Here is a 23,105-nt window from a genome sequence, read left to right as displayed (position 1 = left end):
TGTTTACTAGCAGGAACCTTCTGAAAATGAAACATGATTATATTGTCTTCCGGTAGGTATCCAAGGGCAAACGATACCAAGCCTGCGCCACTGTGGCTCAGTGCCACTGCCTGTATCTAACCCTCTCAGAACCAGCCTCCTTTGTATGCGGAGTTATTTGCTGTGCAGCCCGCCTTAGGAAGGCCACTGAATGGAGTCTGTGACCAACCCCAGTCCTCTTACCTTCCCATCAGTCTCCCCAGCTGAGTGTTGGCTCTCACTAGGGAATGTCAATCACAGAATCACAGAATCATCTGGGTTGGAAAAGATCTTGAAGATCACCTAGTCCAATTATTAACCTAACATTGGCATTTCTCAACTCCCCCATATCCCTAAGCGCTATGTCAGTCCATTCCAATGCCCAACAACCCCTTCTGCAAAGAAATGCTTCCTAATAGCCAGTCTAACCCTGCCCTGGTGCAGCTTGAGGCCATTCCCTCTTGTCCTGTCACTTGTTCCTTGGTTCAAGAGATTCATCCCCAGCTCTCTTCACCCTCCTTTCAGGTAGCTGTAGAGGGCGATGAGGTCTCCCCTCAGCCTCCTCCAGACTAAACCCCCCCAGTTCCCTCAGCCGCTCCCCATCAGACCTGTGCTCCAGACCCTGCACCAGCTCCGCTGCCCTTCTCTGGTCACGCTCGAGTCATTCAATGGCCTTTTTGTAGTGAGGGGCACAAAACTGAACACAGGAATCGAGGTGCGGCCTCACCAGTGCCGAGTACAGGGGTAAGATCCCTTCCCTGTCCCTGCTGGCCACGCTATTGCTGATGCAAGCCAGGATGCCATTGGCCTAATGTCTGGCTTAATGGATTTCTCTGCAACCTACAGCAGATACTTAACTGATCCTGTGGTCATAACCTGCAGCCTTTGCTCATTTGGGTTAAACTGGCGTGGGTAGCAACGCAAAATGGGGTTTAGTGACTGAGCCAGCCCTGCTCTATAGCTATAGGCTGAATGTGTATGTACAGCCAAGACACAGGGACAGATCCCTGCCTGCACTGGCCTCTGTGCTACACGCGATTCCCGCTCCCCCCCTGCTCCCTCCGTGCTGTCTGTGGGCTTCCTGAGCTGGTTAGTCGAACACGTAACTTGATTTGTACCATATGTAATGACTGACGACAACTCTGTGGGGTGCTATTAAACATTTATTGCCAGGAGTATGGGAAGGTTATATATCTCATTTGTAGCAAGCTGCCTAGATGCAAGTTCCTCGTGACAAGGACCTTATGTGCTTTTCCTCCTTTCTGTACACTGCTGCCTATCAGGAAGCCACCACACTTGAACCGGGTGTCCATGGTGTGATGTGGCTGCTGTCTGTGTGCAAAGACCCATGATTCTGGGGTTTGCCAACAGGCGGGCACTACAGCAGTCTGAAGAGGCATAAAACATCTCAGGAAAATGTGAGCTGCCCGCTCTCCCTGGCACTGTGCTCCTTCCCAGCTCTTTTCCAACTCTGAATTTCTTTCTCCGCATGGCTGGCGAGGAAGAGGGAGGGTGAGCAGGTGCAATGCTTGTCAAAGACTCCAGCCTGGGAGGCCCAAGAAGGGCAGGCAGAGCTGTGTGGTACTTTTTGGCAGGGGCAGGACAAAGGAGATAGAGCTGTGAACGGGTCAATGAGCAGAACGGGCAGAAAAGCCCCATATGGGCAGGACCTGCTGCTACATCCTCTTGGCCAAGGCCAATGGCACAGGACATTTTAGGTTAGTCAGAAGGCCAGGAATCTTTTCCAACTAGTAGGGTGCTCTGGTGTAAGGCACAGAGCTGTAGGATAATTTTTAGGCCCACCTACCTAGTGTTTATACTGCACCATGAAACACACAGTATCTACTATTAAATACATCACATCAAATTTTCAGCTGGAGTTCAACCTGTTCTTCCTATTTTTATATTTGTAATTCTTATTCTTTTTTTTTTCCACCACAATTATTTGTGAAAGCAATTTTATTTTACCTAAATGAATTACTACGTAATTTATGAATTTTTGGCCATGAAGTGTGCCCACAAATAAATGCAGGTGCAAAAAAAAAGAGATAGACTTTAATCTTCTGGCCACAAAAACTAATGCATATTTATGTGTTTAAATACACCACTCCACGAAAAGTCTGTCTCAACTGTTAAGCCTCTAGGACTTAACCAAAACGGGAAAAGTAAGACTGAATCAGTGCATGCCAGCCACTCTCCAGTATCTAGAGAATGCAACAGAAGTGCCAGGGTAAAACTACTGTGGCTCTGAAACCCTGCTCTAACTAAAACCCTTCTGTATTTACATACAACTTAAATCTGAGAGGCTCTGAGCTATCTGTGAGCACATATTAGTTGGCCCCCCATCGAGTCATTCCCATGTGGATAGTTGCAGCCCGTTGGGGCAGTGAATAACTGTAGCTCCTCTCTGTTTCTAGTTTCTGCAACTGTTTCATACAACAAGCTGAAAACAATTGTTTTCGCCATGACACATCTGGAAGAGAATTACACACGCAAATACACAATGTTCCTGCTGCATATGCCACTCCCCAAACATGCACCAAGATCATTCATCTTATTTGTGTATCCACCAAATACTACCACGTTTTAGACCTTGCTTATTTATCCGATCATTATATTTTGGTTCCCAAACCACCACACGATTCTAAATTTGTACTTATCCTTATTCTAAAAATAAATGTGAAACCTTGTTTCCTTTGCTTTTAAAAAAAGTACACTTAGGACTAAAAAAAGGTCCTCTTATGGGATAACTGGTATGATTTTCAAGATTATAGACTTACTAGTGGAATGCAGCTACCACAGTACAGCTTGTGCATCTGAACAGATTTGTATTTAAAAGCTGATGAACTAAAGCCACATGTTGAAAAATTCTATTTTGCTTGGCCTACTTTCAGCGATGCCTCACTATTCTCATTTCCCCCAAACTCGTTTTTACAATCCCAAGATGCCCATAAGAGGCCTGGAACGCAAACTTACCATACTCTGGCTGCTCCTTGGATTCAAATGTCCGGTGACTGGGTGCATGACTATCCCACCCACCGAGAGGGTTTAGGAAGTTGCTGTCCTCAGTAGTGCTGTCATACTTGTAGTCCTGGTCACCGCTGCTCATGCGAGTCAAGGTGGAGGACCTCTGCCACCAGTTTCTCCAGTCAGGTGATGGGACTGGCCAGCTAGGCTTGCTGCTCTCTTTCTGCAGCTCCTTGTCTGTCTCAGTGTCGGGGCCATCCACCACTTCAATGGTAACCTGGGGGATGCAAAACAGACCAGCCTGCCTGTCAGTATCTCCTTCTCGTCAGTGGGAAACTTTCTATATGGCAAAGACAAATGACTGGTGTTGCCCTGCAAAGGGGCTGTGTAATGCTGTAGGGTTCGCATGTTGTAAACCATATGTGGATTACTGAGCCCAGAGATATGCAGCGGCTGAGTGATTCCTTCTGCTACCTCTGCTGAATCAGACCTTGGAACAAAGGCTAGGAAAATTCCTGTACAAAATAACAACCCATGCTGTGCCTAAAACCTTTGCAGCAGAATTTTCTGCCTGATGCGGGAAAGATGTTTAAACCCGAAGGTATACGACCAAGAACAAGAAAACCAAATCCATTACTTTGATTATGCTGAGGCTGAATTTGAGGCAAGCATGAAGCACACCAGCATGCACAGCCCCTTTCAAGGACTTGGACTGACTCAAGACAGGGCTAAGGAAGCTCATGAGTGCGAAGGTAGAAGACACGGAGCCCGGGGTCTCTGCCGGGCTTGTGTTTGCCTTGCCCTCCAGCAGCAGCTGAGCCCAGCCCCTCACACAGCCTCCTCGCAGCACTACGTTTCCATCACACAGTGGCGTGGGCTGTCACCGCTCCGTGAAACCACACTCTGCAGTGATGAGAGCCAGCAGCTCTTTCAACTGCGACTGAGTAGGTCACTTGCTGCTGAGCCCTCTGAAGTAGGCTCTTTTTCTGTGCTGGAGAGTGCAATGATATACAACCTCTGTACAGCTTCTACAGAAGCCCAGAGCCAAGACTCAAAGTTTGCTGCTCAATTCCCTCACAGACGTCATACATATAAATACAATTCTGCATAGGAAGAATCCCTGATTGCTTCTCTTCTGTGATGCTGTGCGTGTATACAGGTGCCTGTTTAGGTAGAAATAGGAACTAGCCATCAGAACCCTTGGATCTGTGAGTCACACAAGTGTAGCATGGCCACAGATAAATCATAAAATGATTTGATGCTTCATGCAGATGTGGTTCAGGGATTATGCGAGACTGGGTAAACAGCCGTGATACAGAAGTGACTATCAGATGTAACTGTGATGTCTTATAGGTACAGAGGTATTCTTCGTGTTTTATAGATTTCCAAAGCAGTCTTTCAAGACAGTACTCCATGAAAAATGTGTAAACCCAGGAAAACCAGAATAATGTACTATTATGCTAAAAGTAATTTACATGTCTCTATGGATTTGTGTTATGGATAAAAAGTTTTGTTTCCTGCAGCTGTTATTAGTAAAATCACAAGACACACAAGAGAAAGAAAGAGTGTCCGTGTTTCTTCAGCTACCTGTGATCCACAGAGGAGTGTGACAGAGGGAGCAAACCAGAACTGCTGCCACAGCTTCGTAGTTGCAGACACAGCTGCCCAGACCAGACAATGCCCATGCATCTTTTTTTGGAGAAAGGAGATTTTGCATCTATTTCATGCTTTACATTTGACCATAGACCAAACCATTGAAATGAAACAACTTTGAGGCTCCTAAGAAGTTCCACTGGGAGAAAGAGCAAGAGCGAGGGAGGGTGCAGTTGTCAGCCTAATAACATCTTTACACAGGAGATATTTTACTCCCAGACTAAATATGGAATTGGAATGATTACTTCATTAAACCTCAGTTTCTACAGACCAAGAATTAAAATGGATTTCTTAAGTTTGAAAACATCAGGGTTGGTTCAGGGATTCAAAACTGTCACATCTATCCAAGCAAAACAGAGTTTTCACAATAAGTGAAAAGAAACAGTGTTACCGAGCAGCTAACGCTGTGCATGGCTGGCCAGTCGCGGGGTTTTAGTACTGCCCATGTGAAAATTAGCATGATTCTAGTACTTTAGTAGCAAGTATTTTTAAGACCACATTAACTCTGGTAAGCAATGACACGGCAAAGTGAAAAACACCCCAAACCCAAAGCACCCCCCACACCCCCCCCCAAAAAAAAAAAAAAAAAAAAAAAGCAGGGGGCACTTGATAATCATTCCATTTGCTTTGGTAAGCTGTAGTGAAGCAGCATGAACTTGCATTATTTCAGCCAGGTACAGTTTGAAGAACCATAGGGATCTGATTTAAAGTATTTATTCAGGATGCCAAGTCAGTTTAAGCAAAAGTGGGTTTGTAGGGACAGAGAAACTTCTGTCGAGCTATGTGCTACACCAGGGAAGAGAGGCAAGTGTAATGCACAAACATCCAGGGTCATAAGGCCTCTTCCGCCCTCCAACAGCACTGCCACTAACTTACTTTCAAGCCAGGTCTGTGCAATCAGATAGCCTTCCTCAGTCTTTCTTTTGCTACAAAAGAGGCTTATTACAAAGGCTTTTAAAATGAGTTTTCCAACACACAGTCAATTTAAAAAAACGAACACAACAAAAAGAAAATCCAGTGTGGTAGTCTGACACACGCCTATATTCTTCTCTGCTGTTTTAAGCTTTGATTACCAAGTTGTTTGTTTAATTTGTGGCACAAAAACCATAGAGTGAAAGGAATTCTACAAAGAATCCCGGGATTGTCTGAACTACCGCTCTTGGAAATTAAAAAAAGGCAGCTTTGGTCGACCCTAGTTCTGTTTGGTTTTGGGGACTCAGATATGCTCTGCCCAGCCCCGTTTAACTCTAATGGGCCTTCCAGAGGCAGGAGGAAATCAACGAGTAATCCTTGTAATACCCCCACGGTATGACCCAAAAATTAGGGCAGAGGTGTGTGAAGAGGCTGCTGCATTGGGCGAGCAATTATCACAGTCTAAAATTTTAAAAAATCAGTATTCACTGAATTCTTCCCAGTACTTACATCTAGATTTAACATTAGCACATGACTATACATATACAGGATACACAAATATGTATCTTGTTTGATCAGCTTCTATACTGGGGATTGTTTATAAAAAGGAAAAAATAAATCAGATCTAGAACTAGAGTCATTAAAAATGGGCATTTAAAGCAGTTCTGGAAAAGCTTTTGTGCTGTATATTTACTCCAACAAAAACATCTTCTCTCTCTCTCTCTCTCTCAAAAAAAAAAAAAAAAAAAAGACCTGGTTTAGTATTTCTATCTTGGAGAGTGTTTTAAAGACTTCATTTTCTCTGAATTCTTCTTCCAGTGATTATCAAAACTGTAAAGATTATTTATTTTTTTCTCAAGCTTCCCAAAATGTCTGTGGTAATATGGTTCTTGTATAAATCCACAATCATCTCCACAAGTATTCAAACCTAAAATGAAGCCGCTTCTTTTATGGTTGCGTGAGCTATAAATAAGGATGTTCCTCTAAAAATTGTTAAAGACAATTGGCATAGGTACATTAAAACAACAAATTTGCAGTCAATTTCTAATGAAACAAATGTATCAAGCACAGATGTCTTGGGACACCAACATCCAATTTTCCCCTGGCCAAAAATATACAGAAGATAAATATTATCCCTGCCTGTTGGGAGTGCACAAAAAGTTCTGTGTGCTTCATCCTGTTTACTGAGACAAAGTTGTGGAATTCACTTTAATGGTGTAAACATTGCCCTAAGCAACTGGAAGATTATGTTTCAGGAAGAGCTGCATTTGCAATATTGTGCAAGCAGTGGAGTCTATGACATTTCTATCCTCTGCTTCCCTCATGCAACTGATGCAAATTTCCGATGCAGCACTTGCCATTCCGTAAATGTGGATATGTGCAAGTCAGCAATGAGGGAACCATCGCAGCAGAACAGAAATGAGTTCATTATAAGACACTGAAATAGAAAATTTAGGATTATGCCACATAACAACTTCAGTTGAAATGGTATCAGTAGTGACACCAATTTACCTCTGGTTATGTCATGACAGTTCACTTCAGTTTTCTGGACTTGATGAAAAGGGAAGGACCCTCAAAATTTGCTGGTGGCAAAGACGACAATGTGACTTGAAACCTGAAATTTGTATTTAATGATGTCAACCTTATCTGCACTCTCTGATGAGCCCAACTGAACCCCAGAATCAAAAATCTGGTCTGAAACCCAGCTATGAATTCTGCACTCAGCAGTGAGTTCTTGTTATACCGTGACATTAAGAAATCTGCTCAGAGGTAGTAACAGCCTGGGTATTGAAGTGGTTTAACCAGGGCCCTCTGGCAGCCTGCTCTGCACGGACTAGTCTCTCCAGTTTGCTAGAAGGACTAGTTAGTTCCTGGCAAGGCTACGCTGTGCTTCCAGGGCTGCAGCTAGGGACAACTGCTTTACTACTACCTTAAACTATTAAGTCTTAAAGGCATTACAAGAAATAAGCACTACTGGAGCCCTCCAGTTCTTACTGTGCTAGATTAGGCATGAGCTCAGTCTTACAGGTACTTTTGAGACTGAGTTGAGTCTTTTGTGACAATACCAAGAGGGTGTTGCTTTCCAGTGCAGTGAAACCAGCAGCTTCAAGTGACAAATAGAAATGCTACCTAAAAATACATCTAATAAAATGTGTTAAAAGTGACACATGATATAGATAGAGCTGAGGGAAATGGCTGTGAATGAGCCCAGAGAAGAGCTGGTTTAAGTCTGCAGTTCTTTTTTAAAAGCAGATCATACAGCCTTGTTTCTCTGTAGTTGTGTGTGTTCCTAAAGTGGTTCTGTGTAGATTTTTTTTAAGAGTAGGTAGAAACTGAATAGATATCAGAGAATAAATAAAGCTAACACAGCAGCACTGGAGTGGCGTGACTGGTGGATATGGCTCACCAAGCAGGCACCATTAACTCCTTCTGGCTTAAAACCACTCCTAGCAGCTATGAAAAATCCTGCCACTCAAAGCGAGGATAATAATCACAACAGATTTAATCATATACTGATTCACTTCGGTTTTCCAGGGCACACCAACATGTTTTTAGGACAGGAATCCTACCCAACTCTGCACAGTTTCTAATTGTAACCTGTCACCTCATCTGAAATGTTTAACACTTCCATCGCAACTGGAACTCAACCAGCTGTATTTCAGGTACACTGGTTGGTGAAGCTTGATCAAGATTCAAGTTATCGGAAGAGCATTAATATCAACAAAATGCTCTTGTCCGACAAAGAGTAAGGAGGTTTCCCTTTTCTGCTCATGGTGTCGAGCACTGCCAGGAAAGCAGCAAAGCAGTGGGACAACAGAGAGCAGCGCACTACCTGTTACACTACATAAGCCTGGGAAACCAGGAGTAAAAAGAAAAGGGGAGGGACAAGAGCAAGAGCTCAATTGCAAGTTGAAGCATCTGGCTCTGTACAGAGGATCAGCTGCAGAGAAGAGCCGAGAGGTTGTAAAAGGCCAGTTGGAACGGATGAGAAAAATCCATCAGAAATGGAAAATAAGCAGGCTCCTATATACCTCCCATGTGACTGCATTCTGTTACTCAGGGGTAAGAACAATTCTGTTTTAATCTGAATAATAACCCTGCTCAATTACAAGGTCTGCATAGGCATCCCTCAGCTAGTTCATCAAACGAGTGCAAACCTACCCAAAAGGGATTTTCCACTTGTGAAAGGAAATCCAAAGAAAATGCGTCATCAGTTTTTGTAATCACCTTCTCATTCAGAAGTCTTCCAGGCATTGATGGAATTGTTAAAATGACAAAAACAAAGAGAACAAAGTACTCCAAACCAAACAGCCAGCCTTCGCTCAACGGCAGCTACTGCAGTTACTCTCAACCAACCAGTGTGGAAGCAATGCTAAAGTGTAAAATGCCACTTGACTTGATGGGAGATTTTACAAGGCTGAAACACCACAGAAGGACCAGTAAGTGTCCTCCTGGTCTTGCATGCAGAAAGTCAAATTGCATTTCAATTACTGCAGCTCTGACTGTTGCTTCCGAGGTTTTTCTAGAAGACAGTCCACTAATATTTGATTACCACCTGATAAATACAGCAGTACCTGGGGAGATGTTAATTTTCTGAACTCCTCTGATGGTGTTCTGACATCCATCGCCTCCTCCCCAGATAAGCACACGACACATGATACAGCAGTTGCCGCCTCACAGGAAATCAGAGAAGAAATGGCCATAAAAAGAACGGACTGGAGTATCTTTTTGAACTGCTTTTTCAGGCCTGTTTATTAGGTTTTTAAAATTTCCAGGTATGATTTCCCTTATTTTTGGTCCATACAGGTTTGTACTAACAGAAGGGAAAAGAAGTTGTGGGTCTTTGAGAAGCAAATGTGGCCATTGTGCTAGATCAACACACAGAGGCTTTCTTCTCCTTTCCAACCTCGCTGTCCTAGGACTTTTGAATTAACGCTCCCACGTTTGTCACCTACAGAGCCTGGAGCCATTATGCAAAAAATAAAAACAATATGATTCTGCTCTCACCTGCCAAACAGCTGACGAGAAATTTGCAACTCAACAAGTGCCATGATTTCCATTCAGATTTGTACGGTACTGTTTATTAAGCAAGAAGTCACCATAACCCTGTTTTTCCCGAAAGAGTAGGCCACCTTTTACAACCTTTAGGCAAAGAAATAAACTTTCATTGACTCTTTAATGATTTAATGGGAGTTTTATCTCCATGAGGCCTGACCTGCTGCGGGACTGTCAACCAGGAACTTAAAGAAGCTTTGTATCTCCCTATTTATGCACCTAGGTAAGCAGAGTAAATATAATGCAGACCTTAGAAAGCCTGTTTCTGAAAGAGCTGATCCTTCTGCACAAGAGCCCTGGCATTATGTTACCCAATGTTTTCCAGTTTACAGGACCAGGATTCCCAGTTCTCAGAGTCCAGCAAAACTGCTGACATAGTTGGCTGACACATTTCCAAGATCAGATGGTGGAAAAAGAGGTCACAACAGAAGCAGTTACTGTAAAGACAAGCCAGGGAAATGTTTCCATCTCATTTATCTGTTCCCTGGGTCTAAACATTAAATGCTATTACCAATCAGAGATTTTTTTTGTTTCCTTCTGTCCTCCTCTGCAGTTTACATACTGTTCAAACAATGACGTGACGCTATTTACCTCATGCCACAATCTGGGGCCCCTGTAGCTTCCCTACCTTCCCTTCCTAAGGCTTTCTGGAAGGCTTCTCCTAGCGTGAGGGATGTGTACAGTCACCACATGTGGAACACGTTTACTACCTTGGCCCATCAAGTATTGGACCCGCACTTGATCCAAATCTGTTGGGCTTCGCAAGCCATCTATGACGTAATGGGGTGTCAGCTTGGAGACAGCTTGTTCTCGCCCGATCATGTTGGTCTCTCACCAACAGATCTATTATATCTTTACATACGTACTTCTCAGACATATGAAAAGGATGGCAATTTTGTGGGCTGGGGGACTATAAGAAGCCAGGAATTAATTTAACCAGAAAACCAGTTCTATTAGTGTATTGTTTTTATAAGCACATCTTAGGCAGAACAACATTTCAATTTATTGTTTTGGTTAAAAAAGACTGCTTATTAATGCCAATTTTGCTTTAAGGCTCTGAATTAAAAACAAATCACTCATTTTTTCCTCTTTCTAATCCTTGAAGTTTCAAGATGCAAGTGGCTTATAAGAGGCCATTCCAAACCCAAGAACAGTTTGACGAATAACATATAACAAAGTTTCTTGCAGACAACTTTTTTTTACTCCAAGCAGCTGCTGCAGAAATTAACTGTAAGTCTCAATTCCATACAGAAGACCACATTTTGAGCTGAAACTTAAAGACTTGTTCTCTTATAACCTTCAGGGATGGCTGCATTTTATAACAGCATACCAAAAGAGAATCTGTTCACAAACAAATTTTGCAACAGAGAACTGAAAACAGAATTTGAAATATCTATTTAATATCCACAAAGATAGTATGTTCCAAAATGGCAATAGCAAAGATGGCTTTGGTATCATAAATATGATAACCACACTTATGCAATCAAAAGAAAAGTTCAGAAAAAAGTTGAAATCTGTGCATTCACTTAAGACAAAAAGTACATTACATATTATATATATTTTTATATATATTTTTATATCTATCATATTACATTATATTCATTCTCTCTTGGTGCTATTAGTAAAGAGACAGGATGTTCTGACTGTGTGTCATGGAAGCCAGGCTGAAAGTCATCTTGGTTCAGTAAAATAGTTTTGTGAGGCTCAGAAAAAGATCACATGTTAACGTAAATTTGTACCTGAATGTTGGGATTCTGCCCATTGATATCTGCTTTTGACAGGTCAGGGAAGTTTGGGAGATCCAGCAGAAAAGATCTGGGTCCATCTCTTTGCAAAGACGTGTGCCCATTTTCCTGCCTGAATCGCTGCTTAGGGAAGGGCCGGTGGGCAGCCTGGAGATCAGGGTATTCTCTTCTGTCCTCGGGGTTCAGGGTGAAGCTGTCTTCAGGTGAACGGTCATCTGCAGTGAGTGTGTTCTGGGGAAAAAAGCAACGCACTGTAATAACAACTGAGAGAGGGTGCAGTCCTGCCAGCACCCCCATCTTCAGCTCCCTGCCACTGGTGGCCACCGAGGGTGTACGGAAAGTCCTACGCAGACCCATGGCTCAGTACTGAAACACGCAGGATTTATGACTGGTATTTTCTAGGGTGCTCATGAGTTCAGCATCACTGGAACATACTTGTAACCATCTGACATGAGACAAAAACTGAGTCAGACTCGGGTGCTCAGCTCTTCCAGGTTCCTGTAACATTCCAGCCCTGCGGTAAGCACCGACACATTGACACAAGTGTCCAACTTAAAGCAAATCCAGAAACATGAAGCTCTGAAGCAAATTAAATGTGTCCCTAAAATGGCCAAAGGTAGCTTTATTATACACGAGTTTAGTTTGCTTTGTTCCAAAGTAGAGCAAGAACACTGACTGCTAAGTGCATGTTGAAATTTATGGTATTAGAAGATCCTACTGCTGAACTGGCAACCTTTCCCTCCCTTCACTCAGTTTGCAACAGCTTCCATCTCGTTGCCTGTGTTCCTCACCCAGTTCCTCTGGTCTTGAACATCTGAACCTTGCTTCCTCTGGGATCTCATTTTCATGTTTGCCTAATGGTGGGATTGAATTTCACCAAGTTGTGGGTCAGCGGTTAATGCTTTTGTTATTGTTGAGCGTAGTTTCGGGTTTTGTAGTATATTACAGCAGGCTGCCTTCGAACCAGTAGCACTGCTGCCACTGCCTTTGACCTCACTGAGGAGATACATTCCGTATCAAAACACTCGCTCCCTGGGTTAGAACTGGCCTGGGGACCCAGGGAAAAAAAAAAACAAAACCAAAACCAAAACAGCAGAGAAGTCAAATCTTCTTATGGCTACAACAAAAAAAAAAAAAAAAAAAAAAAAAAAAAAAGCATGGGGCAGATTCAGCACAGGTTTTGCTTTTGACTCAGCTGAAAAAATTTTAGGCTTGAGGTCTTAGTATCACTGCCTGGGGAGCTTTTATTTTCAGTTCATAAAGAGACAGCAAGCACGGAGAGGGTAAATGTTAAAGACCTATCTTTTAAAACAAGCGCAATTAAAGTGGAATGGCCACATGTGGTTCTGGCTCTACTGAAGCATATTTTTGCCAGCATTTCTGGTTAAACGCAATCTCCATCCAGCTCCCCTGGCTCAAATTAAGCTAGCATACCTTTTGTTAGGCTCTTAGATTGATAACAGTTCCATTGCCTTTTCTTTTATTTTGTGTTTATTTGCTTAGAAGGTCCTCAATTGACATTTGAAAAGATTTTACACTATAATCTGTGCACATTACAGGAAAATATTCAGTGAGTTAAATAAACCAAGATTTAAGAGTTAATCTGGGACTAAGTGACATCATCTCAAGCAAAAACTAAGGTAATTCTCCTCTCCCATTCTTGCTGCACTGCATCTGTAAAGAGCAAAACCAGATTCAGCAGAATTAACGTCTTGGTATTTTCATGATCAGAATGGTTACACTTTGAAAGTGCCAAAAGGGTACTTTTCTACATCCATCTACAGCACAGATACACAAAGTTCATTCTGAATTTGTGTATGTGTGTAGTGCTAAAAATGTATGTGCTCCTGACAGTCAAGGCTAAACCAAGAATGCTCCTCTCTGTTGAAGACCAGGCAAGACTTTCAGATGCCTTTGGTGGGCCACCCATTAACACATTCCTTATTAGATATAACGTAGAAAGCAAAACACACAGCAGCAAGCTCTGGGGAAAAAAATCGAGGGCCACTTAGCTAACTTTAGGTTCCTTACCCATATGCTAGTGCTTTAACTGAACACTTATCAAACAGAATTTTACTGCAAACTTCTTGGTGCATGAGGATTCTCAGTTAGGTCTGACTAACAACAAGGTGTAATTGTGCTGCTATTAAATTACTTCAGACAGGAACAAAAAACCAAAAAGTGGTACTTTACTTTTTTCTGGGGTATCATGCCCATAATCTTACCTTTATTAAAAATAAAGCGATATTTTATTAAAAAATAATAAAATTCTCATACACATTTTCATACTTTCCGTATCTGCTTGCCACTTCAGGAACATCTTGATTCTCCACATTAACATACCATGCAGCTAGAGCTGGCCAAGGACTTTAGAGACCTACATTTAATTCTCTGATAAGACTTGCTGTGTGATCTTGGCAGGTCATGATCTGTCTGTGCCTCGGTGGGGATAACGGCACTTCCCTTCCTCACTGTGATGTTTGTGGGGAGCTCAGCAACTACAATAATAAGGGCTATATAAAAAGTTTTTAACAGTGTCAGACAGATGGAATATCACATGGAGTTAGTTAGAAAATTGTCATGGTGAAGTAATGACATCAGGCTGATCGGGCCCACTACCAAGCTGCTTGGGGCAGGGACTGTCATTAATTACAGACTGAATGAGTTGGGGTTGTTTAACATTACAAAGAACAACGGAGGGAGACACAAAAACCACCCTATACCAAAGGCTGCTGCAGCGACAAGGTGGATGGGCCACTCTGCTTGCTCAGGGTGGACGTGATCAGAAGACCCCGTGGGGTTCAACATGAGCTGCACATTTCTAACAGCAGTGAGAGCCAAGCTCGAGCTCAGACTTTGTGGGGGGATGTGGAGTTTGTCTTTAACCTGTCCTGGCAGGAATGGCACATGTTAAAGAGTGTCCCCTCTGCCTTATGTTATCTCTTGCAGTCGCTCTAAGGCTAGGACAAGCCCAGGCTAAGCCTCCTTGGGCCTTCTCTGCCATACTGTGAGGTAAGCAAATGGAAATGCTCAATATGCACCATCATTTCAGTTATCTGCTCAAAGTACCATGAGCAAAAGACCATTTGTTTCCAGTTACTAAAACTAATACAATGCCTATTTTTTAGGTAGGTAATTCTTGGTGTAGTGTCTAAGCTAAGCTGATTTGCAGTATTATTAGAAACGTGTATTTATGGTAAAAGATAAAAGAGGCTGCCATAAATAAAAAGTGAGCTTGAATTGCATGTGGAGAGAATAACATGGGCTCACTCTGTTCTACTGCATTAACTCAGGCAAAGGCTCTTCCAAGGCCAATCTAGCAGGGAAAAGTGTGTCCTTCCTGCAACACCAGCATCCCTTCTGAAGAAAACAGGGTTTGTTTTCCAAAGGTAATAGATGAATTTTTTTTTTTTTTGCATGGGGAGGGATACTCTTCTTATTTCTATGTTATTTCAAATGTTTATACTTCACAGTATTTAATTTTAGGTGTACACAATTTGTATTTCCGTGTTGCTTGCTTTCCTTTAAAAGCCATGTCACTTCATTCTGAACTACTGACTCAGTTTCTTTGAAGTTATGACATTTCTAATTCAGACACATTGGTTCCTTACTCAAATGATGCATCTGCTTTAAATATTTTAAGATAAATTGCTTTTTTTCCTTCATTTAACAGGATTATTCACAACTTTTAAACTTTCCCTTAAGATGAGTTTAAGGAGTTGCTCATGCTTGCTGTCAGCTACAGTTCTGCTGCCTCATGGGATCAGATATTTATAGAAGCTCCTAATACAAAAACAGCTTAGGATTTCTGAGTGTTCTGAGTGTGGACAGTATATAAGGGTGGGAACACATTATTCATAACTGTGTGACAAGGCAACGAAATAAAACTGAGAGAGAGAATCTGCCATGCTGGTTGTATTACAGAATAACACACCTTGCCACACCCATCACTGAAAAAGGGAGGGTGATGTGTCCATCTATAAACCGGGGAAGAAGAGTAATTCACAGAGATTTTTGTGAGGATAACTTTAAATGTTGGTGATCCAGGCGGGCCTTGCACCATGGCAGGGTTTAAGGCACCAAGAAACAACCCTGCATGCAGGAATTTCTTACCTGATACTGCAGTTTAACTTTGCAATAATCAAATGGGTATTTTAACTCCCTTCATTGCCTTCCTATTTTGTTTCCCCTTCTTGTCACGTTAGACGTTAGTTGCAGGGAAGTGAACCATTTCTCTTTCCCGCAGAGAAGTTAAGCAGAAATGGGAACTTGTAAAAATACCAAACTAGGGAAAAAGGGAATTTCTCTGCATTTTTACCAAGCGAGGAATCAATCTCCCTCCTCTCTTCCTTATTTTAATCCCATTAGTTTCCAATTCTGGAAAAGCAACCAAGACAGAGAATAAGTGAAGAATGATGGGAGCTCCAGAATATTTTCTGGAGCAGCTGCTTTCTCAGTCCTTCATACTTCTTACCTTCCTTCAGTCCCTCCCCACTTGCCAAACTTAAGGGCACATTTGCAAGCACTGCTAATGATGGAGTTGAAAGAATGTGGGAAAACTGATGCAGCTTATCCCTAACAGTTCCCAGACAGCAAGGGAATCTATTACTAAATCCCTGCTGCAGCTACATTGCTTTTTTATTTCTTGTATACTCCTTTGAAATATCTTGTAAAATGATCTTGACAAGAGGTCTCGAATTGAAAACCGACAGTCTGTCAATGCACTTTCATGATGCACCTGTACAGCATCTTCAACCACCAGGAACAAGGAACGTTTATTTATTAGGAAACTTCACAGACGCTATAAAAGATTATATTGCTATCAGAGACAAAATGAGGCCTGGGGCCTTCACAGAAAACCATTACAGCCATTAGGACTGGTTTCATTTCCCACCTGCCTAAACAGATTGTTTTGATTTTGAAGGCTGTCGTGTGTTTCCAGGTTAGTGCTAAATGATCACTTTAAAATTAACCAGTCTGGGGAGGCTGAGTAACACACCGGGATACTACATGAGACTTTCACCTCTGCAGATCCAAGATCTGTAAGGAACCTGGGTGATCTAATTCCTGTGTTTTTTGTTGTGGTTTGTTGGTTTTTTTTTTTGTCTGTTGTGAGTATAAGCAGCACAGGCCCTATCAGGAAGAAGTATGAGGACAGTGTTAGATAAGCAGACAGTGAAGTTAACAGCTGAAAAGCATTATCAGAGATACACGGAGAAAAATTTCTTTTATGATTAATGCCACATACAGTCCAGGCAGTCAGAAGACATTTGTTCTGTTCTTAGCTCTGTCCTGGCTTTCTCATTTAACAGGCAAATCACTTGGGTTCTTATTTTATTTCTGTGTGACCAGCTGAAAGCTCCTGGTGCTACTGAGCCTCACAGCTCTGGTTCCCTCCAAGGAGTCACCAGTGGTTTGTATTTCTGGAAGAAGTCAGACCAGAGGGGTGTCACATCAACCATGGAGACACTCCCATTTTTTTCTTAAAATGTGCTCGTCCTTCATGTTCACATATATCAATGAAGTCAAAGGCCTTACTATCTTTAGAAAGCTGCACAAATTAATTGCTGCAATAATCAATAGCACATTTCAGATAATCCCTGTTCATAAATCATTTAAAACAGACTACATTGGCTGGTGTGTACGTAATTATTTTCACTAAGGGGCTCCAAAATTCAGCATCTGCTTTAAACATTGTGTAAATAGAAGATGAATCACTGATTACAGTTGATAATAAAAATTAATAACAATTTTAAAAGAGTTCTGTTTATCAGGGTCTGTTTTTTAATAGTTCTCTATTTAGTGTGGCAAAACTAGTAAAATGGCATTGTATCCAGTTCTTTTTGACTTGCAGTACATCTGCATGTGTGACCAAGCAGCTATGCAAAGACCAAACCCATTCATCCCCCAGGGCACGGCTATGGGACACGGTAGCTTCAGGGGCCGTATGGCTCCTGAAGTGATTTTGTTTCTGTGGAGAATAGGATGGAATCGCAAATACTACTGCCATCAGGACAGTAGAAATTCAGAGCAGACATGCTGATCTGCAGTCACTGTTGGAACAGAGGTCTTCTGTCGACAGCACAAATGTTGGGTGCCAGTGGCAGCAGTTCAGCAGCGAGGTGCTTGGGATGCCCAAGTGCGTACCCAGCCCACCACAGCTCATTTTCTCCCGCATGCTGAAATAGCTCTCAGGAGCTGTGTACAGCAGAAGAATCTCAAAGCATCTGGGCACATTTATCCCAGAATCCCAGCCTTTGAATTTTAGGGTTTTTACACTAAAAACTTCTAGCCCTCAGAGCTACACAGAAAATCTTGAGTACTGAACACGTAGCCAGGACTTAGGACTGTGGAGATCGCAGGGCAGTAGTGCTGAGGGCCCCTTCATATCTAAGGGCTAGTAAGTCCCAGACTACTCTTCCAAGGCACGTGGCCAACACTACAACAGGACCCTCCGCAGCGGAGGAAAAGGCTGTTGCCTTGCTGAATCACCTGAACTGATACATCCCAAGTGCCGGAGCAGCCCTACCGCCACTCCTCCCCCACTGAGCCTGTTTATTCACTTTCAGCCGTTGAGCTTTGGTCCATCCTTCGTTCAGCCTCTGACTGGGAATTTCTCTCACCAAGCTCCCTGTCTCTTCCACACCATTAGTAAACAGTGGGTCTACATTTGAATTGCTCTGGCAGACAAAAATTTTTCTTCAGAGCTCAAGGAAAAAAACAACCATGTTATACTCAGATCTGACAATCTTTTGCTACATGTTGTGGACACACACTTCACAGCACAGCTATTTTTTAATGCTCTGTTGTTTGCTTGTATTTCATGTTTTCCTTCAACTGGAAAATACAAACAGTATGGTTCAGCTTCGAGGTGAAGAACTGCCAGTTTGTATAAACACTTTGATAATAAAAAGGACTTGGTGGTGATTACAGCTCAATGTCTGCTGGAAAAAACAGAGGCCCTTTAGCAAGTTTTCTAACGTAGTACACACTGGTGCTTTGTTCTTCAGCAGACACTCAGCCATCCATGGGATGGCCAAGCGCACAGAATTAAAATTGTGTAGGGTTTGACAGATGTTCAGTGCCGAGTTTTGCTTGTAGTTAAAAGATATTTTCAGTTGCCTAAGCTGGTGGTAAACGTTTAATCGTTCTTCACGACTCCAAAGGTCTTCCCTGCAATCACTGCCTGGCTGGAGCTCTCCATACAGGATGCATTGATTTAGTGGTTGAACAGGCAAATGGTACAACTGAAGAGTAGCCCAACTATTCCACTCCAATAACCTGCCATGCCAAAATGCAAATTCTCTGCAAGTTCCAATTCTTTTTAAGCTTTATTAAATAGTTGCCTAAAATCAGTAGTATAATAAAGCTTTAAATAGAATCCATTTATACCATGGCTAAATTTAATTGAACGAGCCTAAACTCACTCATCATTTGAAACCTGCATCATAATTTAGACATCAGGTTCCAACAGAATGGGAAAATCTGCCTTAAGCTGCAATCAAAACCGCAAAAGCAAAGGAAATCCAGAATATTAATGCTTTTTGTACGCAACTTTTTGGTCAGGCTTTGCAGGCCAGCACACACAAAGTCAGTGTAAACGAAAGAGAACAAACATACAGCTGAAATTATTTTCATGGGTTTTAAACTAGGTCCTTTTGCAAGTTTATTCCACTAAATCACTATGGCTAGGATTTCACTAGGTGAACCGGCTTTAATAAACGAATTTTTCATCTCTCACTAGCCAAAAGAGTAACCTTACTTGAAACCTTTTCAATTTCCAAAGTTGCCTTCAGCTGTTAGTTTCCAAGAAACAGCTATTCCCAGCCTCTGTGTCTCCCTCTCATATGCCACTGAATATCCACCCTATGCTTTCAAAAGTGTCTATGACTCTGGCTGTGTTAGCTGGCAGATGTTTTTAGAGACTAGAAAGTGTTTAGTCCCTGTGGACTAAAAGTTACATGATGACTTCATCACATAAGCAAAAGCTAATAACGGGAAAGCAAGAAAGCAGACAAGTGTTATATTCCAAAAACATGATGTTTCCTGTGCTTCTGGCAATACTACTTCTGTGCCTGAAAGAAGGCAAATCACTTGAGTCTTGATGCTCAAACCATGCACACCATCGAATCACTGCGAGATCACTTACTTGACCCTCCCTTAGCTACCCTCCCCACCAATACTCGTTTTTTCTTTTGATGGAAGTTAGAGGGTGAAGGCAGAGGAAAGGCAGTGGTTGTTTACATTCAATATCTGTACACCACCTCTATGCCTCACAACACTCTCTGAAAGGGGTTGTTACTACACCCAGGAGTTTACAGCAAAACAGCAGCAGAAATCTGAGTGGCTGCCTCAGGACCACGCACCTCCGCTCCTGCAGCGATGTATTCTTTCAAGCCCGAGTGTACTGTTTTACCCTCTCCATTTAGAAAAGTTCGGAGACTGACACTCGAGCAACTGGAAGTCATTAGTATAAATGGCATCTGTACACGCAGTGGAAGAACTGTCTTATTTTCGTATTGAGACATCAGCAGTGGACATTATGCCCTCTCTCTACATCTCCGTGAACTGCCCTAATGACAGAACAGGAGAGAGAAATGAGAGGAAGCACATACACAAGAGAAAGGCCTCCCTCCAGTGACACTACAGGGAAGAAGAGCAAGTGAGTAGATAGGCAGTTCACCGTGACAAGACAATGTGAAGACCCTTCTCTGTTTAAGAGGGGGGAGAGAAAAGGTTTGCCCTGGAGAGAAGCGTGGGCTTTTTGTATTATGAATTCTATGCATGTATATATAAATTTTCTTAGAACAGTAAGGGAGGGGGGTTATTTCCTAGAGCTGATTAAAGAAGCATGACTCGATTTTCAATTTCAAACGACTCGGGGGGCATTCCGATCAACTGCAGACAGGAAATGAATACCATACATGCACTGAACAAGGCAGATGCTTTTGAATCTGACACTTACGTGAAAAGAAAATATCTTCATTTCTGTCTCCCCTCCGCCCCATGATCACCAGTTAGTTCTGAGCTATTTTTAGGATAAATGGTTTTATTTTTCAAACTTGTTATAATCTTAGCATGTGCCCGAAGCCACCCAGACGCCACTGACAATAAAAAGTATAGAACAGGCCAAATGTATCTTTAGATTGGTCCCAGCAGCCAGGCGCAGCAGCAAGGTAGAAGAGGAAAGATAAGCAGTTCAGATTGGAGATATCCTGACCTCCTCTGTTGAGGAAGAGAGATGGGACCCTAGCTGATAGGCCAGATCCCAGGGAGGGATTGCTGCTGCTGTACACTTTGATTCCAAAGTGCATACGGAGCAGAGCAGGTTGGCAGAGCATTTCCTGGTAGGCTGTGGCACAGAACTCACTTCCAGCTACTTAACTGTGCTAAAGAGATAAATATACATCTTTTCTCCTCAATCAGCTCTTACAAGTAAACTGCAATAATTGTCATGGGACTATTATGGGGTTTATAACCTGTCTGCGATGTAATTGTGGCTCCTTTTATCAATGGCAGCAGTGCTTATTGGAGAATTGGCATATACAGCTCTCTTTCCCCCATTTAGTCTATACATGTGCAAACACACAATTTCAGCTGCAAACTCCTCTTGTATTTTATTGTGGGAAGACTTAAATAGGAGAAAGAAAAAAAAATCAGGGAGGTGGCCCTTACTCTAATATTATGCAAATAATTAATTAATTTTATTTTCATGTTAAGACTGCCATAGCTATATTCTTAAGAACACTAAAATAATCATCCTATTAGGAGAGATAGAGGAGAAGAAGAAAGAGGAATGGGTAGTTGAGGAAGGCAGCTCTGAACTGTGTTCAGTTTTGGGCCCCTCACTCCAAAAAGGCCGTTGAATGACTCGAGCGTGTCCAGAGAAGGGCAATGGAGCTGGTGCAGGGTCTGGAGCACAGGTCTGATGGGGAGCGGCTGAGGGAACTGGGGGGGTTTAGTCTGGAGAAGAGGAGGCTGAGGGGAGACCTGATCACCCTCTACAGCTACCTGAAAGGAGGGTGCAGAGAACTGGGGATGAGTCTCATGAACCAAGGAACAACTGCCAGGACAAGAGGGAATGGCCTCAAGGTGCACCAGGGAAGGGTTAGACTGGATATTAGGAATCATTTCTTTCCAGAAGGGGTTGTTGGGCATTGGAATGGGCTGCCCACAGAGGTGGTGGAGTCCCCATCCCTGGAGGGGTTGAAGAGTCGGGTTGACTTAGCGCTAAGGGATCTGTTGTATTTGGGAACTGTTAATGTTGGGTTAATTGTTGGACTGGATGATCTTCAAGGTCTTTTCCAACCTAGACGATTCTGTGATTCTGTGATTTACTTTATTCAGAAAGCCATGAATGCTACATCAAAGAAGAGCAGGAATCAAATTCCCTGCCACTGAAGGATTTCATCAGCTTTTTCCAGAGCTATTGGTCCGTCAATGGCAAACTCTTCTAAACCCTAGGTGATGCCTCTAACTAGGCAGAACTCCCACCTTATACTGGCTAAGACTCACTGTAGTTTGTTTTCATCAGCCGGCATACTGAGGAAAGCAGAGAGCTCTAAGACACTGCTGTCTCTGGGCCTGATGAAGGAGACATACAGCAGAACACAGAAATAGCATGTGTGCATTTGCTGCATCAGATGTTGCCTTTTTAATGGCCATCATGGTAGATGTTACATAAAAGAACAGATTCCTCACTGAAGAGCCGTGTGTTTGGTGACCACTGACACCGTGGAGTGCTTTGTCCAAGGACAGAATGCAGCCACTCTGGGTGGGAGAGGCCTGGGCAGAGTTTGTTTGCTCAGCACTGACTTACTGATAAATATAAAATCATCTCGTATTTTGTAGTGTGATGAAGGTGGGATAAGACATCTAAGGAGCTACTGTAGCTCAACTCACAAGCAGTGACTTGTTCGTGAGTCTGGACTCACAGGTCTAGTCTGAACACATAGAAGGCACAGGATCCAACCCTAAATCAAGTCCTGAACTGTCAATCATACAACAGTTTGGCAACTCCCCCCCAACACCCCATTGCTTCACTTCTTTGGGTCAGGTGTCTTTGGAGTCTGATAGAGAAGCTTCCAGGTGTTCTGCCTTGTTGGGACACTTTAGGATCATGCCTTAAGCAAGAGCCACTGGAATTGGGTGTAGTAAAGCAATTTAACCTGGTGCATCCCCAGAGGTTTCCTAAGAGCTGCCTTTGGGCTTCCGATACAGATCCACCTGCAGTGGATCATCACATCATTGTGTCCCTGGGAACGCTCCGTTCATCCTGCCTTCCGCATCTGCTACGTTACACACGTGGCTACAACACTGTGTTACAGATTACTCGGCTCTTTCCAAGGTCTGCTCACAATTCAAAGCCCATCTACTCCCACCAGCACTTAGTGCAACTTGGTGCCTTACACATTTTCATGAAATGGATAACCCTTTGATCCAAGAGTTAGCACTCTACCGTTTAAATGCATATCAAAAGCTCCAGGCTAAATATCTATCAGGCTAAATAGTTCATCTGAAACCTTTGGCACTATTGTTCCCGTACGCTTGAAGACACAGGCACAGTGTGGCTGCCCCAGGTTCTCTTTTGATAGATATTTTCACAAATGTTAGACATACACGTATCAACCCCTCTATTCTTTCCTAATGAAAGCTTGCACTCTAAAGCACAAGATGAAGAATAGATACTCTATTGGGCAGCTGCAACAAGCCTTTCATAAATAACACGACAATCAACCCCTGTAAAGGAAAATG

General features: G+C 42.7%; 1 protein-coding gene across 1 annotated transcript in view; it reads right to left on the bottom strand.

Moving 5' to 3' along the window:
• Positions 1-23,105, bottom strand: part of ISM1 (isthmin 1) — a 42,490-nt gene that overhangs the window by 7,702 nt on the left and 11,683 nt on the right. Inside the window, exons 3-4 of the mRNA XM_074927088.1 lie at positions 11,346-11,582; positions 2,995-3,262 (exon numbers count right to left, since the gene is read on the bottom strand). Of these exons, the coding sequence (XP_074783189.1) occupies positions 2,995-3,262; positions 11,346-11,582 (505 nt within the window). The remainder of the gene's footprint in view (positions 1-2,994; positions 3,263-11,345; positions 11,583-23,105) is intronic.

The sequence above is a fragment of the Athene noctua genome, chromosome 1 (assembly GCF_965140245.1).
Source record: "Athene noctua chromosome 1, bAthNoc1.hap1.1, whole genome shotgun sequence".
NCBI classification, from domain to species: domain Eukaryota; kingdom Metazoa; phylum Chordata; class Aves; order Strigiformes; family Strigidae; genus Athene; species Athene noctua.
The sequence above is the reverse complement of the archived record's forward strand: the minus strand, read 5'-3'. Positions and strand labels throughout refer to the sequence as shown.